Raw genomic sequence first — 17,324 nt, 5'->3', positions numbered from 1 at the left:
GCTTATACATTACATTCCAAAAGTAGAAAGATTTTTGAGAATATTTTTAGATTTTAAAAAGGTGAGAAAAATGAGCAGTAAAGAGGGTTACAGTACACTAGAGTTTTGTATGCTAAAATTTCAGCCCTCTCCTACAATTGAAACACTTCTAACTTCTGTCTCTCCTACACCTCTGAATTTATTTTTTTTGAAACTTTTTCCTGAACAGTAACAGAAACATTGTGAGGTTGAAGGAATAGAGTAACTTTGGCTGGATCACTTTTAGACGTAAAGATGTTGCCCACTCTAACTTATAACAGGCATAGTCAAGCACTGTCCAATATGGTAGGCACTAGCCACATGTGACCATTTAAATTAATCAAACTTAAATAAAATTTAAACATCAGCCACACTAGCCCCACTTCAATATTTTCAGTCACATGTGGTCATCATGGCCTTACTTGAAGTGCTCACTTTCAGACTACTGGACTAAAGAGACTTTTAAAGGACATGACACCGGAAAAGATAGCAATGAATTCAGGCTCTACATAGGTCATCTCAAAAAGTTTAAAATCTATTGCCTCAAACCATGACACAACTGACTAGGACATTCTTATTGCAAAATTCAACAACAGCCCTTAGGTTTACATTTCCCTTTTTTTGTCTTTTTTTATAAATTTATTTATTTTATTTATTTATTTTTGGCTGCGTTGGGTCTTCGTTGCTGCATGCGGGCTTTTCTCTAGTTGCGGAGAGCAGAGGCTATTCTTCGTTGTGGTGCGCAGGCTTCTCATTGCAGTGGCTTCTCTTGTTGCAGAGCATGGGCTCTAGGCACAGGGGCTTCAGTGGTTGTGGCTTGTGGGCTCTAGAGCGCAGGCTCAGTAGTTGTGGTGCATGACTGTTGTTCCACAGCATGTGGCATCTTCCCGGACCAGGGATTGAACCCGTGTCCCCTGCATTGGCAGGCGGATTCTTAACCACTGCGCCACCAGGGAAGCCCTATATTTCCTTTTTTAATGGAAAGGTATTTGACTGCTCTTTCACTCATTCAATAAATATTTATTAAGAACCTACTTTGTGTTAGACACTTTTAGGCATTGTGGGTTCAGCAAGGAACAGAAGCATACTGATAACATCATAATAAAATATTGATAAATAAATAGAATATTTAGGAGATAAGTGTTAAATGGAAAAATAAAGCAGGGTAAAGGATGTGAGTGCTGGGGAGGTGTTGGAGGTGGATGCTCATATTTTAAATAGGGTGGTCACTTGCCAGAAGCAGCAGGAAAATGCTTCTGCTGCTTCTGGGCCCCCCTCCCCAGGGCTGGGAGGCCAGCGCTATGGCTCAGTGCAGAGCCTGGGGTCCCTCAGCCCCGCTGACTTTGCAGACGCCCCCCTCCTTACCTCTGCCACCCACACTCCAGCTGGGCCAGGGCTGGAGGGGCCTTGTGAGGAGTTCCAGGAGTTGCCCTCGTGCCTGGGAATGCAGGCATGTGGACCAGGGGTCAGAAGTGTGAAGCTTCACATCTACTCCTTAAGGCCACTGCAAGTTAAGGACGTAAAATTTAATAACATTTTTCTGGCCATGAAACATGACTTTTGTTAAACAACAAGAAGGTGTGTGGGGGAGTTCACACTGAAAGATAGTAAATATTCTATATAATGAATGTAGCAATATGTACATCCAGGATTTGGGCTTTTGGTTATTGATGGCCTGGCGGATAGGGTGGTCAGAGTAGGCCCCACTGAGGGATATTTCAGTGAAAACCTGAAGGCAGAGAGGGACTGAACCACGAGGATCTCTGGAGATAGCATGTTTCCTGCAGAAGAACTAGCCCAGGCACAGCCTTTGAGATGGGAATGTGTTTCTGGCACCTTCCAGGAAAAGCAGACGCTGGAGAGGCTGGAATAGAGAGGTAATTAAAGACAGATGAATTAAAGACAGCCTTTTCTGGATTTCTTTGGTGCCCTGACTTTAAGCAAACACGACTGAACCAAGGGTAAGCAGCGAAGCTGGTTCATCAGCAGTCACCCTCAAGCCGCTGGAGACTAAGGACAGAGGGAACATAAAAATGTAGTCATGCTTATTTTCTCCTTTGGAGTGTCAAAATATCCTCCAGGAACACTAAAGATTTCATACCTTTCTTCATAGTAAGGGTTTTCAAGTGTGTCTAACAGGCCTGAAAGCTGTTTGGTTAAGAAAGGAAGTTCTTCCCTATTAATTCTTCCTGGTTTTAATGCAACTGAGTTTCTGATTTATATTCAGTTTTTCTATCATATTTTTAAAGAAGAATTCTAGAGAAAAAAAAGATGTAAAAATTGATCTATACAGTTTAGAATATAGTTTACCCTTATGGTCTAACACCTCTAGGAAATAATGAACAATTTTAATTAAATCTAGAGAAATCCAGAGTAGTTTTATATATACCATCACATGGTTTTGTTCATATTTCTTATTGCACATTTCAGAGACAAACTTGGACATTTTTATTGGTATATTTATAGGAGTAGTTTTGAAAATATATGTTGAAAATGTGTATGTTAAGGAATAAGTTTTATGTTTAGAATAAATTATTCAAATGTAAACTATGAAGGTTGTTCATGATTCATTTTACCCGTTTGAAGGTAGTGTAACTACTGGGACAGACAGTTCACCATGGGCCCAGAGGGGGCCTGCACATTATTGCTGAGTGTGCCAAACTGCAAGACTCACTTATCCACAGGCAAGTGCTAGTCCCATAGGCAATTAAGTAGGTCAAGGTGACCACAGCTTGACGTCAGTGTAATGGCTCACTCTCTGGGCGTAGGAAGGCTGGCTTGTTTGCTCTGTGCTACAGCGTTTGCAACTTGTTCCTCAGCAGTGACACAAACCCGCTATATAGATAGCATCCATCTGGGCCCATCATGTCACCCTGGGGGGACTAAGGGATAAAGGGAAGCAACAGAAATAAGTTGATACTCACGCTACTCACGCTGTTTGCTGTGCCATGAATACCATCTTTTGTCTCTGAACCAGGATTCTCACGCCTTGTCGACATCCATGAAACAGTAACAGACTAGTGTATTAAGAATCTCAGACCCTTCACAGTTCTTGATAGTAACCCACCTCCAGATTCAAAAGTCAGAGAAATATTATAAAATGTCTTTCTCATTGTACACTTGCAGCTATAAAGTACCATATAAAAATTATACATCTGATGCCATCTTTCCCTTCCTCATTTTGTGACATTTTTAGGGACATTTGAAAATAGATTCAAAATTAATATTTCTATCATTTCCATAGCTCATTATCTCTCTCCATGTCCTCCCTTCTTTCCTTATCTGGCTTAGATTCCATGGTCTATCATTAATATCACACCCTGGAAAACACCTGTACCTTTTCCTTTCATTTGACTTGTCTGGCAAACTCAAAACTGTGGTTAAAGTATTTGTAATACCTCACCCCTGCACTAAGCACCTGAAAATTGTGGACAGGTCTCACTTGAAATTTATGACCACAGATTTCAAAAGGGCTCTGATAATACTACTACATTTCCTATATGTTTGCTATTTCACACTGCCTTCTCTTCCTTCAAGTTTCTCATGTCTCCTACCCTTTCTCAGTTAATGAACTTTAGAAAAAACTACTTTGAGGAAAATATAAACCATTAGGCAGGAGTTGTCTCATCTCCCCATCTATATACATTCCACACCTTTGCCATCCCTCCTAACACAATGAATTAAACATCTCTACCCCTAGCAAAGAACCATTTCTCTAACCTTCTCCAAGGCTCCCCTCCTCCAATTCTCTTTTTTTCTCTATTTCAGGAGTCTTTCCTGGATTCTTTTCATAGCCGCTATTATCTCTTATCTTAAAATAAATCAAAACAAAGCAAAACAACACTTCACCTGATCCAGTTTCCTAAAGGCCACCCATCTCCACTCCAATTATCTATAAATGTGGTCTTCATATCCTCATTTCATTTACCGAACTGTACTTCTCCCTCTATTACTCCACAAAGACCTCTCTTATTGCCACAACTAATGAACCTGTTCTTAGCTTATTTAGCCTCAGCATTAACAAAGTTGACTAGTTCCTTCTTTTTGCAGCATTGTCTCCGCTTGGCTTCCATGATGTCACACTCCTGGATTTCCTCCTGTGTGACCAGTCACACTTTTAAATCCTCTTGCAGTTCTTCCTCCTCCACCAGACCTCTAAATATTAGACTACCCAGGGCTCTGTTCTTGGCCTCTTCTCCTCTATCTCCATTCCTCAGTGAGTCCACCCAGCCTCTGGGTTTTAAAAGACATCTACTTGCCAATAACTCCCAAATCTGTGTCTCAAGCCCTAGACGCTCCTGAACTCCACACTTGTATATCTAACTACTTACTTGACATTTCCACTAAGATAATCATCATCTCAAAGTCCACATTTCCAAAACAGATCCCTTAATTCTGCCACCTTTCCCTCCATAAATCCTCCTTCCTTCAGGAAATCTTATCAGCTCTATGTTAAAAATATCAACATAATCAGAACCTGACCCCTTCTAACAACTCCACCATGACAACCCTCATTCACACCATCTTCTCTCGCCTGAATTATAACCTGTTTTTATCCTTACTCCTCCCTTCACTCTCTCAACTCGGCAATCAGATCATGTCACATTTCTCCCCAAACGTGTGAAAAATTTTGCCTATCACAGAGTGAAAGCCAAAGCTTTATAATGGTCTGGGGTATGTTGTGGTACGTTGGATTATTTTTCAGAAATATTAACTCCCTCACCACCATCCCCACCTCCACGAATGGAGTGCGCTATTCTACCTCTTCTCTCTGAGCTCGATTGTGTGACTCCTCAACAGACATGATGCAACCAAAGGCTTGAAAATGGTTTTGCAAGTGGACCTGCCCTCTTACATCTCTGCCACTGTCCTGAGAAAAACATGTCAGGGCTAGCCTGCTGGTCCCAGGAAAAGGAAGAGAGACACATGCAATAGAGCTTCTTCATCTGAGCCTAGCTTAGATCAGCTGACCCCAAACCAAACTTCTTATGGAAGTGAGCAAGCCCAAATGAGATGAGCAGAGCTGTCCAGATAAGCCCAGTCTAGATCTGACTCATAGGCATGAGCTAAATAACCGCTTAGTAGTGTATGCTTCTGAGTTTGTGGTTTTTATGTGGCAGAAACTGGTAGAGGCTGTAAGATATGACCCCTGTTAACTATGTGATCTTCTACTAGTTTATCCCTCTCTTTTCCAACCATATTGGCTTCTTTGCTGTTTTTCAACTATACCAGGCAGGCTCCTTCCTCAGTATCATTGCATTTACTTATTACCTCACATCAAGATATCCAAGGCTTTCTCCCTAATACCTCCCTGTGTACTATACAATGGAACATTACAAATGAACCTTGAAAACATTATGCTAAGTGAAGGAAGCCAGTCAAAAAGATCACATCTTCTTTCTGCCCCTCAAATATGGCAAGCTCATGGCTTTGACTATTTTCTCTCCCTAAACGCTCTTCCTTATTATCTTCACAACAGATTTCTTCTTGTCATCCAGATTTCAGCTTAAAAGTCTTCCCCTCAGAGGCCTTCCCGTTTACCCAATCTGAAGTAGCTACCCAGCCTCTTGCATCATCTCCGTGTTAATTCTATCACATATTCAGTTGATTCACTCATTCATTCAACAAGTGTGAATGCTCTGTATGCGCCAAGCACTTCTGAGGATAATGAGTAAGACTCAAAATTCCTGCCCTCATGTAACCTATAATCCGGTGGAGAGGGGACAAATAGTGTTACATAGGGACATAAATTATGGAGAAAATTTAGACAGCAAGAGAATGAAAAGTTATTGGGATGAGGAAAGAGCTATTTCCTATAAGGCTAGTCATAAAAGACTCTCTATTAAGCAGATTATAGTAGACGCCTGAACGAGGTAAGAGAGGGTTGACTTTGGGGTGTGGTGGGGAGAATGTCAAGAAAAGAGTAACTTGAGATGCGAGCCTACAGGCTTGGAATATAATTGTACTGAATAAAATGGGGACAAGAAAGGGAATTAATTAGTCCATTTTTTCCCGCAGGAGAAGTGATGAGATTTAAAGCTATTATGAGTTTGAGGTGTTAGTGCAACATCCAAGCAAAAATGTCCAGCAGGCAGGTGAGAAGACAGAACCGAAACCAGGGATTTTAGGGCAAGATGGAGATTTAGGAGTCAGCCATAGAAAAGTGAAAGATAAGCTTGTAAAGGGAGATGACATTTCCAAAGGACTAAAGGAAGAAAAGAGTGCTAACCACTAAGTCTTAGGGGATTCAACAAAATATTTATAAAATGTATAAAATATCCCTCTCTGATATTATTTTTACTGATATTTCTGATATGTATTTTTTGTTCCTAAGTCTCCTCTCCATTCTTCAGCCCCAGCAGAATGCATGTGGCCTTGTTTGTCTTATTCACTGCCACAATCTCAAGTGCCTGAAAGAGTACCAGGAACATAGTAGGTCCTTGGAAAATATATAATGAATAAAGTAAATGTGTGCCTTCTTCTTTTGGCATTCTTAGTCAAGAAAATAACCAACATCAAGCAATACACAATCTCTCAGATGTCAGAATTTCTGTCTCTGGTGAGTTTAACAAAGTGTCCACATAGTCTTCCAATGTTACGTTCAGCACCTGCAATTTATTTCTAATGATTTCACTGTCTACTTTATAGACCATTAAAATGTAAGCAAAGTAACCCCAAGGAAGACAAAATTGACATCCCTGCATTGAAGACTACATAAAAAACATTAGACTTAACTTGCAGCTGACAGGTTTTTGACTTTCCAGAGCCTTTTGCTCCTGATAGGACAGGTGAAATAAATCTGGGTGTGTTCAGACTAAATGACTAAGGCAGCACTGCTGTCCTTTTCCAGCTGCATGACTTGTACCATTCCTTTTAAATGGCACTCATTTCCTTAAGTTCGGGGATGCTGAGCCATATTCTGTCATGTTTTCCTCTGTCACTGGAAAAAAAAAAAAAGAACAGCTCCTATTAAGATTAGAAATGTTGAGATGTACAGACATTAAAACAGAAAAGTGTTCCTTTTCTTATTTGGTAAATATTTTGCTTTTGAAACATCAGTAACTAATCACAGCTGTTTCCTTTCATTACAAATGTATCCAATCAGGTAAAATTCCAAATGAAACACACAATCCAACAGTCATTCCATTATACAGTACAATGGGAAGCGTAAGCCTTGTGAAATGTATGTATTAAGTATGCATGTATTCATCAAATCAAACAAAGAAGCTAATGGGTCTCTGATTAGTGTTCTAACTCTGTTACGATGATGATGATGCTTGCATCTCATCCTGACTCATCTAAAACATGTGAACAAAATGCTATTAAGTTTGATAGACAATCTGTTATGTGCCATCATCATTCTGGTTAAATAGCACAAACTGAATTTTGGCTAGAATTTCTCTCTTGAAAATCAGGGGCAAAGCAAGAGCTGCTGTTAAGTTGAGATACTCTTCTATTTTAACCTCAATAATTTGTTCTTTATGTCAAAACTAAAACAAAAATTAATAAAAATTAAGCTCATCTGGGATTCATAAAGATTGTGTTTCCAAAGGGATTGTTACATGGACATTAATGGACAATGGCTCATTCAATCCAAAATTAGGTATTCAGAAAAATAAGTAAATAGCAAGTGAGTTTTTATTAAATATTTTTAAAATACAGATTTTGTGGCAATTATAAATTAATTTCTAATATAATAATAAACTGATACTTTGAACCAAGAAAACAATATAACAAAAATTCATTTCCAAATGCAAAGCAGGTACCCTATATTTAGGGATAGTTCATATTAATGCATAATTTTGTTTTTAGAAAAAGATGATTGCTACAATCAGGTATATAACCACTGAGTTACACCTAAGTTCTGTTGGTTAAAAATATATTCTTTTAGGGGCTTCCCTGGTGGCGCAGTGGTTGAGAATCTGCCTGCTAATGCAGGGGACACGGGTTCGAGCCCTGGCCTGGGAAGATCCCACATGCCGCAGAGCGGCTGGGCCCGTGAGCCACAACTGCTGAGCCTGCGCGTCTGGAGCCTGTGCTCCGCAACGAGAGAGGCCCGCGCATCGCGATGAAGAGTGGCCCCCGCTTGCCACAACTGGAGAAAGCCCTCGCACAGAAACGAAGACCCAACACAGCCAAAATCAATCAATCAATCAATCAATCAAAACATACGCATCTGATTCAAGATCCTCATTAAAAAAAAAAAAAAAAAAAATATATATATTCTTTTAGAAAATCCATTTTGAACACATTATACTTTTTTTCAGTGATTTTCTCCAAACAATGGTAGAAGTGCTCCTTGATGGACAGAACTCAGGAACTGCTTTGACCACACCTAGATTATACTGATATCTACAATACAGGACTCCAAGGGAGAGTCCAGCTCCAACTTATGAAGTAGGCCCAGTTCAGAATGTTTAACAATGAGGTGCTAACAAACGATAGCACGAATCATCAAAAATTAACAACTTTAGGTATCTTTGTTTTGGGTTTCTGTGGTTTAGGCACATCCAAAATGTCTTCATAGTCCGCACTCATTCCCTTTGCCCAGCGACCAACCGTGACCATTCGATCTGTAAAGACATAGAAAAGTCAGAATGTAAGAGAAACAGTCATCAAATACATCCACCTAGATTGGTATTGGTTTAGCAAAGGAACTAGTTTTGACATGAATAATCACAAAGAGAGAAGACTCCATCACTAAAGGAAAGTGAGCAATTCTGTAATTGATTATAACCCTTGATTTCAGAGTACCACAGGCAATTTCTCATCCCAATTAGGGAAATGCAGCAACTGCTTTGCAATGCACGAATTGATGAGAAAGCTCTTTCATTCTTTCTCAGAGTTCATCATTATAGAGTCAATGAGTTCCAAGAGTCTGTAAACAGTAAGAGTTATGAAGCATCAGTTTCAAATGAACAAGATTCCACCTGTGAAATTATACAACATCTGCTTGTCAGTCTTGTCATTTGGGAAGAGGCAATCCTCCCAGGAGGGAGAATTCAAATTCCACTTCATCATTTCAATCTCACTGCCTACAGTGTAGTAAAGACTATCTTCTTCTAGACAAGATTGTAAACAAGAACTCTTGGTTTTCAGATTCAAATGCTAGGGGTAGGAAGTAAGAATGGGCAGGCTTATTTGTGTGGTACTATGACTATATGATATAAAAAGAAATGTGCTTTTTCCCCAAGAAGCGCTAGTGGGCTATCCCACTGTCTTGCTTTCTTTCACACAGGATTATCATCATTTTAAGCTAGGTAAACTAATGTAATAATGGTCTCCACATCCCAAAAAAATCTGCCTTAGGTTTGGTGAACATTTATGAAGTTTTCGATGACCGAGGGTAGTATTTCACTGGGAAGAAAATATAACTGGCCAGATGCTGTGTGGATAACACAATTTTAATATTTTCGGCAGTTTTTGCAACTAACTGAATCCTTTTGGTTTCAGAGCATACATGAGGATACTCAATCATAAGAATACTGTAAGTTATTCTCAAATTTCTTATTTTCTCTTAGTGAATTAATACTTTTCTTCAAGTAACAGAATTGGCTCTATTATTAAATACATGGGTTAGCAAATAAAAATATTTATGAATAAGATGCTTTATAAAATCAGGGTCCTCTGGGGCTTACTGGTCATTTTTTTTTCCCACCTGAGAACAGCAGCTGATGCTCAGTTAGTACTGCTGATAAAGAAATGATGAAGTCATTGCTGCAGTAGGAAACCAGGCAGCCTTAAAATCAGTTGTGCATCAACAAGTTATTAATAACAAAATTCAGCAAAAACACAGAGGAATACTAATCTCACCCCTTCTAAATGGAGGCCCAGAGATCTCACCTGAATTCTGACTTTCGGGGCAATCTTTCTTAAAATGTTCCACAGAGCCACAAAGTCTGCAGCAACCACCTATAAAAAGAACAGAGTAATTGAAAACCTCTAATACTTACATAGGGCTTTTAATGTCTCAAAGCACTTTCATACCTTATTTGGTCCTCACAACCTTGTTAGTTACGAAGGTAGCTGGAGCCAGGAACTTACTCCTATTAAGTCCATTCTCCATTCCTCTTGACCTCAAAGAGCACTAAACTGTACCTACCCACCATTTCTTGCCCCTGGCCTTCAGGGCAGATGTGGGAAAGAGAAGTGAGATATGATGGAAGGTACGTGTCCTCTGGAGTGTCCAAGAGCCACTGCACAGAAGCCTGGATCTTAACCATGATTAGAAAGGGAAGGGTTTGTGAACTCTGAAAAATCTCTGTGCAGATGCATTTTTTGAGGAGAATGCCCACAGTTTTTAATCAGATTCTTTAATGATCAGAATGTTTAATCATGAGGTGCTATGAGGTCCCCAAAGGGTTAGGAACCACTGCTCTGCTGTACAGGTCAGATGGGGGTGATCAATTACAAAAGGAATGAAATTAACTTTTGTTTCAGTGCCTTCTATCTGCCAGGCATCCTAACTCGAGTAAAAATGCCTATTGGCCTTCTTTAAGCAACATTCCAGGACTGTGAATTACAACACATTTGGTTTCTAAAATGAGTCTTCACTGAATGGTCGAACACTATTGCTTAACGGTCAAGCATTATCACGATCATGCTCATAATGTTAAGTGACTCACTCAGAAAAATGACCCTAATAGGATGAATTCTCACTTCTATGTGACCTACTCCCCTTGCTGCACTTTTTTATATCTAGTCATTTTGGTTGACCATACAAAGGCATCTTTGCTCACTAGTCATATTATATGACCTGTTTCTTAAGTTCAAAACTGAAAGGCACTTTTGAGCATCTTCCAGGTCCAAGACTCTTTACTATTGTAGATGCCATAGTGAAATAGAAGAGGCATTTGAATAATACATTTTAATCCTCATAACTCTTCAAGGTAAAATACCATAATTCATCAAATCTAAGACACCACTGATTATAAGATGTATCATTATTCTACATTGCTCTCTGGAAAAAAAAAAACTTCCAATTATGTGACACCCCCCAATAGTAAGATACATTGAGTTCAGAGACACCAAAATGTGAAAAAATGTGCATTTTAGAATCAATGAAATACAATTTTCTCATCTCCATTTTACAGATAAGGAAACTGAGAAGAGAGAATTTAACTCGGCCGAAGTCCCACAGTTAGTGAGTGGTAGTGCTGAGGCTATAACTGGTCTAACTCCAAAGCTATGCTTTTTCACTGGACTTCTGCAAGGGATCCCAGTCATAACACAAGTGGTTTCTAGAACCTGATGGTACCAGCATCACATTAATAAATGACTCACATTAACAGATGACAACCTCCTCCTTAAAGCTTTAAACATCACAGACTTTATTGTGGGCACCTTAAGCCATTAGTTGAGCTAGAGGTAAGAAAGTTACTTGAGTCCCATGCCAGACAACTAACTAAGGAAAACATTCAGAAACAAAAGTTTCTACAAATACGAATAGTGTGTACCAACCCTTCTACCCAAAATGGTATGCTAGACTGAGATTAAATTCACAACACTATTTTTAAAATCTTATCCTAGTTTGAGAAATTATCCCTTTGTTTCTGTTATGTTTAAAAGTAGATACTTATAACATACTCTCACAAACGATGCTGAAGCAAGCACAAATATTTTGAAATATACACGTCAGTTTTTTCTGATTTGATGTATTAAAAATAATACCAAGTTACATTACACAAAAAGTCTAGTACATAGAACAGTGCTTGATAAAGATAATGAAATTCTCAAGATTTTGCTACTTACTCAAGAATTTATTTAAAAACTGTTTAAGTATAAACTAAATCACAACTGCATGATGACTCACCATTTTCGACATATAAATGTACTCACCATCAGCATAGAGTCCTTTGGGATTATCAGGACAGGATCTGGACAGATGTCCCATTTCCCCACAAACAAAACATTTTGCAAAAGGAAATTCACCTGTAACAATCAACAGTTCCTGTTAAGTTAGTCATATATATATATATATATATATATATATATATATATATATATATATCATGTAATTCATATTATTTTAAAACACTGTATTCTCAGAGTGTTTTCAGAGTGTTTAAAAAACATATTTGTTTTTACATGATTTAAAGTTTAATCTCATTTGATTTCAAAATATTAAGTGACACACTCATAACAAACCTTGTCAACAACGAAAAAAACAAGTTGGCTACCTATTGGCCACTTTCCCCATTAACCAAATAAAAAATTGATAGAAAAAAAGATACATTAATACCAAAAGCTGGGTCTACTTTAGCCTTGCACTTGGTTATTTCATGCTCTGTGGATCCACACCGGTAACATATTCCAGTGCCCATTTCTTGATTCTCAAGGGCAGCTGGGCAATCTGCAATCCCATGGCCAGGTTTTCTACAATGGAAACATACCTGGGAAAACAAAAATGTGAGTTTCCACACTGCAACACTACACTGGCTTTATTAATTCTAGTCATTAAAAATGTCTTTAAAACATTCCTCATTTTAAAGTTATCTAGTTCTTTTTTTGAAATCTCAGTATTTTATCTGTAGAAAAAAAGTGTTTCACATATTCCTAAACCATAAGGAATGTCATTTCCATCAGAGAGTTTCAGTGCTTTTGAAAACCCTCAATCCATAAATCTCTCAGTCTCAGACACAAGTTATAAACGTCTTTGTAGGAGGTAATCGCTTAAATGAATTAAGCAAATATGGACTATTCATTTCGTTAATGGGGATGTCTGTACCTAGAAACACTGAGTTTTCTGGAGGAGATGGACAATGACCATTAAAATGATCACTCAAAATTAATACTTTCAAAGTTCACATAATTGAATGAATTTGGGCCAAGTGATTCCATTTAAATTATGATTCGAATCATAAGATATATTTTGTACCAAAATGTATGCTTAAATTTTTATATCTTTCATACATATTCCTTACTATTCATAAATAGACAGAGGTTTCATTTTAGAATATATGCACATTTTCAAGGTATAATTCTAAGATGAATTATTTGGCTCCAGCCTAACATTGAACAATGGTTTGGTTTCTTTACATACTACCTAGCAATCTGCAGGATAGTTTTCGCTGAGATGAATGAGAATATCAGTCATAATCAAAGACGGTAGATAGCTGAAGTATTTTATTTAAACTGGAAAAAGGTATATTTTTTGGATAACAAATAATTCATCATTTAATCTTTTTTCGAAATAAGCACAAGGTTTTTAAAAAGCAAATTCAGTAGGTAAAATAATATTTTGCAACTATGCCCTCACTTTCTTTTTTTCCTGTTTAATAACATACTGGAAAAGAATGAGTCCCTTTAGACTTTATTAACTTTTACATTTAAAATGAGCTAGGGGAAACAAAGAAAATTCATTTATTCTACAACTGCAGGAAAAGTTACTACCCAAAACTGGATCACCAACATAAGAAGTCTTGGATTCTTGGTGAAGTCAAGGTTGTCTCTAGTAACCTGACAGCTTACTGACTGGGGTTTTATCTGTAAAAACCTAATCTTCACCAAATACAAACTTTTTGAATGATCCTTAAATTTAATGTAGATGGGATTGTGGAGAGTGGACTGGTAAATTTCTAGATGTCAACTTATTAACAATAGAACTGATGCTTAGTCTGCTTAGTCTGAGGTATTAAAAAGAAAAACAAGAAAATGAGTTGAAGGGTCTCAACAAGCCATATACTATTGAAAGCACATGCTTTAATATAAAGAATTCCTCTTTTTTTTTTTTTTGGAAAAACAATGCCCTTCCCCTTAATTAAAAACATAAAACTTCTCTTAAAAGGTCACAGTACTAAACTTTTTCAAAAAGTATGCAATTCACCACACCGCCTATGTCAATGAAATTATCTTTACATTATCTTTACATTAAATTAACTTGACTTTAAAATATTTAAAAATTGTATAATTTAAACAAAACTATCTTGATACAAATAGAAATGATTATCTTTTCTATCCCAATTTATCCATAAGGAACATTTTATCAGTATTATCTCCACAAAAGAATCTTTAAATATGACACTGCATAAAACTAATCCTGCAAACAGCCAGAAGCCACATCTATGGAGGCTGTAATATTTCAAGTCTACACTGGTGCCAACAGTGCTCTACATGTAGTAATTCTAATAGAAAATAAAACTGTAAAGTAGCAACAAATCCTGATTCTTATGTAGTATCCTGCTAGAAGAATCCCTTGCTAGAGAAGGGAAAGAATTATACCAAGTAGTTCATTTCCTGTGTCTGACACAGTTTAAAATCTAGGTCTTGGCACCACGGAAATAAACCTGTAGCCCCCAGCACTCCTCTCAGTGTAACATGAGGAAGGAGGGAGCAATGACTAGGGAGAGTCTCAAGGAGTTTTAACTCTGCTATTACTCTGCTCTGTTACTAACCAGTATGATTCTTATTAGCTCTCCTTCCTGTGCAGTTTTTCATGGATAAAGATAAAAGGAGACATCCTTTCCAACTAATGGGAACCACACATATCTAACCTGTTGTACTTAACCTTCCCCCTTATTTTGATCTTTTTTAAAAATGGCTGTTTGAAAAAGGGCTACTGGAAGGGGTGAGAACATAGGTCTTAAAGTCAGACTCTGGGTTTAAATATCTTCTTTTTTTCTTTTGGCTGAACTACATAGAGTTAGCAGCTCATTTAGGTTCACATTTATTTAATAACGCATATACTTATAAAGTGCCAACCACTATTCTGAGTAATCAAATATTAACACCTTTTCCTGGGTTTGAATTTCTCCTCTGCTACTTGCTAAGTGGCTTTCAGCAAGATACTTAACCTAGCTGCACACCAGTGTTCTCTACCCAAAATATGGAAATAATGCCACCATCTTTGTATGTTGTGATAATTAATCAGTACATCAAGTGTCTAGCATAGAGGAGGTGTTCAAAAAAAGTCCTAGTGTCATTACTAGCCCTCAAAAAGATGCCGTATAAGTCTAGTACATAACCACAATCAGACTCTGCTAAAATACATATCTGAGTGCATGAATAATAGTTTCTAGCCATACAAAGTAACATTTTAGTAGAAGTGATCATCTTACCATTGCATTTTTCTTTGCTGCTTGTCTTTTTAATCGTCTTCCTTCCCGGCGACTATCTTTCTTTAAAGCAACTGCAATTTCTTCCCTGACTTCCTGACTGTCTGCTGCTATTATCTCCCCATTGCGAACCATCTGTGAATTTTGTCTTAGATATTCCATGAATCCATTCACATCTTCATTTAAATACTCCTTTTTCTTTTTATTCTTTTTGTGTTTTGCTTGGGGTGCATGATTTTTAAGGGACAGGCTATCGGCTTCAAGTTGTTTACTCTTTGGTAGGTTTTGGCTTTTTCCCTCAAAGGACCCCGTCTTCATGTCCTCCCATGATGTTGCAGGGAAGGGTCTTTTGTTCTGTGTGGTAGTAACTCGTGCCCACCTGGTCATGGCTTCATCAGATGTTTATCAGTCTTTAAGACAAGCATGGCCAGTTAGTCATCTCAAATAAAAAAATGAAACTAAAGATACATGCTATATCACTATATCACCTGTACCCATATGTTAAGAGTTTTAATTATTAAAACACTTTTTAACTTAATTTAGATATCTGTATATTTAATTCTATAACATGCTGCAGCGATATGCCTGTAATGTAAATCTAGCCCTTGCTACCACACCAGTAAAAAAACAAACAGCAACAACAAAAAACACACGGATATAAATACTTGCTTCAAACTGGAAAACAATTCATTAAGAAACCAAATTATTTCCAAAATTAAATCACATAGTAATAGTAAATGAAGTTACTTTTCCAAATTCTGCAGTTTTCTTAGCGGTTTATTTTCCTATCTCTAAGTCCCAGGTCTACTTTCTTCCAATCTTCTTGCTTAGTCTGCCATTTCATCGCAAATAATTTGCACAGCAAATTAGTAAGTATACACAACTCCTGTCCTTTGACCTGAAGTCTGTCATTACAACTCTTTCCGGCAGATTGATAAGCAAAATATGTGTTTGCAGTCACGTGATAATACCGAGTCTTCCTTTTATTAATCAGAGCGTAAGCTACTTCCAGCCCAGCTGTTTCAAATCATTTTCAGTTATTAAGACGCCCCTCTTTTAGGGTAGCATCCCGTGCGGAAAACCTCAGTTCCTGCCACGACATCCCTTCAACACAAGCTGCGGGGCGGAGCCAATAAACAGGTGTGGGACTGTGCACAACACTTCACACCACGCGCGCGCACTCGTCGCTGCGGATCCTGTGACTGTCACAGTGGGGACTAGAGCTGTTCAACAGGAGAAAGGTTATCCTTCCCCTGAGTATATGGAACAGGGGAAGCTCTGAGTACCCGGTCGGCCGGATCCATTCGACCCGAAGGATCCCAGTGGGGCTGGCCCGCGCCGGCCCAAGCGGCCAGCCTCCTACAGCTGAGGCGGATCCCGTCACCGGCGGCCTGGGCCCGCCGCGGAGCCCGGTGCTTCAGCCCCACCTGGCGCTGGGGGCCCTCGGGGACCTAGCCGCCACTCCCTCCGCCCTCCCGCCGCGTCCCAGGGAACGAAAGAGGGGATCCCACCACCTTACTCCCCCACGCGCAGCTTCTTACCACGCACGAATCCTCCAGAGCAGCAGAGTTGGCAGGCCAGAGAAACCCGTCCCCCCTGCGGCGGCGGTGGCGACAGTCGGGAGCGGAAGCACGTCGTCCCTGACAGCGCGTCACTTCCGGGGGGTAATTGGCTCACACGCCGAGGTGCGGCTATCAGGTGCTATGGTGCCTCTCAGCGCCAGTAAATGTGGCTAATTAGAAAATGTGAAGCTCGCAGTGTTTGAAGGGCCCCGCTCTGGACGCCGGAGACGCGAAGCTGAGAGTGCGGAATCTGTGCTGTGTGGAACGCACAGCATAGTGGGCGAGATGGATGGAAGGATCCGTGGGGTGGGAAAGGCCCGAAAGACTTCCCTGAGAAATGATCTTTGTACTGGACTTCGAAAGATATAGCAAATATTTCTTGGGATTGGCGGCGGGAGGGAGTTACGTTTTTCTATCCGACGTAAAGTAAAACTATTAGCGCAGTGGGAATGGATCACTGTGATAGAAGTGTAAAAAGGACATTTGGGGCCCTACTGGGTGAAGGGCGGTGCCCCATGGTCCTGACCAATGCTAGTTCAGCATTCAATTGAAATACCACCCTGTGGAGCCAAAGACGTTCTCCTTTAAGAGAGAAATTGTAGTCTCCTGAGCAACTCTTTATCTCAACTTGCTACCCCTCCCCCCGCCCCCCCCCCAACAAAAAAAACCCGGCTACCACCAGCATTTGTGC

General features: G+C 39.1%; 1 protein-coding gene across 1 annotated transcript; it reads right to left on the bottom strand.

Annotated features, from left to right (window-relative positions):
* Nucleotides 1-8,242: 8,242 nt before the first annotated feature.
* Nucleotides 8,243-16,749, bottom strand: ZCCHC9 (zinc finger CCHC-type containing 9). The gene is made up of 6 exons (XM_007193058.2): nt 16,613-16,749; nt 15,075-15,481; nt 12,260-12,410; nt 11,857-11,949; nt 9,862-9,930; nt 8,243-8,591 (listed from the first exon to the last, which is right to left on the bottom strand). The coding sequence occupies exons 2-6, from the start codon at nt 15,456-15,458 to the stop codon at nt 8,473-8,475; spliced, it is 816 nt and encodes a 271-aa protein (XP_007193120.1). The 5' UTR covers nt 15,459-15,481; nt 16,613-16,749; the 3' UTR covers nt 8,243-8,472.
* Nucleotides 16,750-17,324: the final 575 nt, after the last annotated feature.

This window comes from Balaenoptera acutorostrata, chromosome 2 (genome assembly GCF_949987535.1).
Source record: "Balaenoptera acutorostrata chromosome 2, mBalAcu1.1, whole genome shotgun sequence".
Classification (NCBI taxonomy): Eukaryota; Metazoa; Chordata; class Mammalia; order Artiodactyla; family Balaenopteridae; genus Balaenoptera; species Balaenoptera acutorostrata.
Note: the sequence above shows the minus strand (reverse complement) of the source record. Positions and strands in the feature narration are given on the sequence as shown.

What these genes read in the sequence shown, in the direction of transcription:
- ZCCHC9 (XM_007193058.2), bottom strand. Translation starts at nt 15,458, where the DNA reads ATGACCAGGTGGGCACGAGTTACTACCACACAGAACAAAAGACCCTTC. An exon ending in CAAAGGACTCTATGCTGATG is followed by an intron (nt 9,931 to 11,856) that starts GTGAGTACATTT and finishes TTCTTTTTATAG; the next exon opens with GTGGTTGCTGCAGACTTTGT. An exon ending in CCCCGAAAGTCAGAATTCAG is followed by an intron (nt 8,592 to 9,861) that starts GTGAGATCTCTG and finishes ATGTCTTTACAG; the next exon opens with ATCGAATGGTCACGGTTGGT.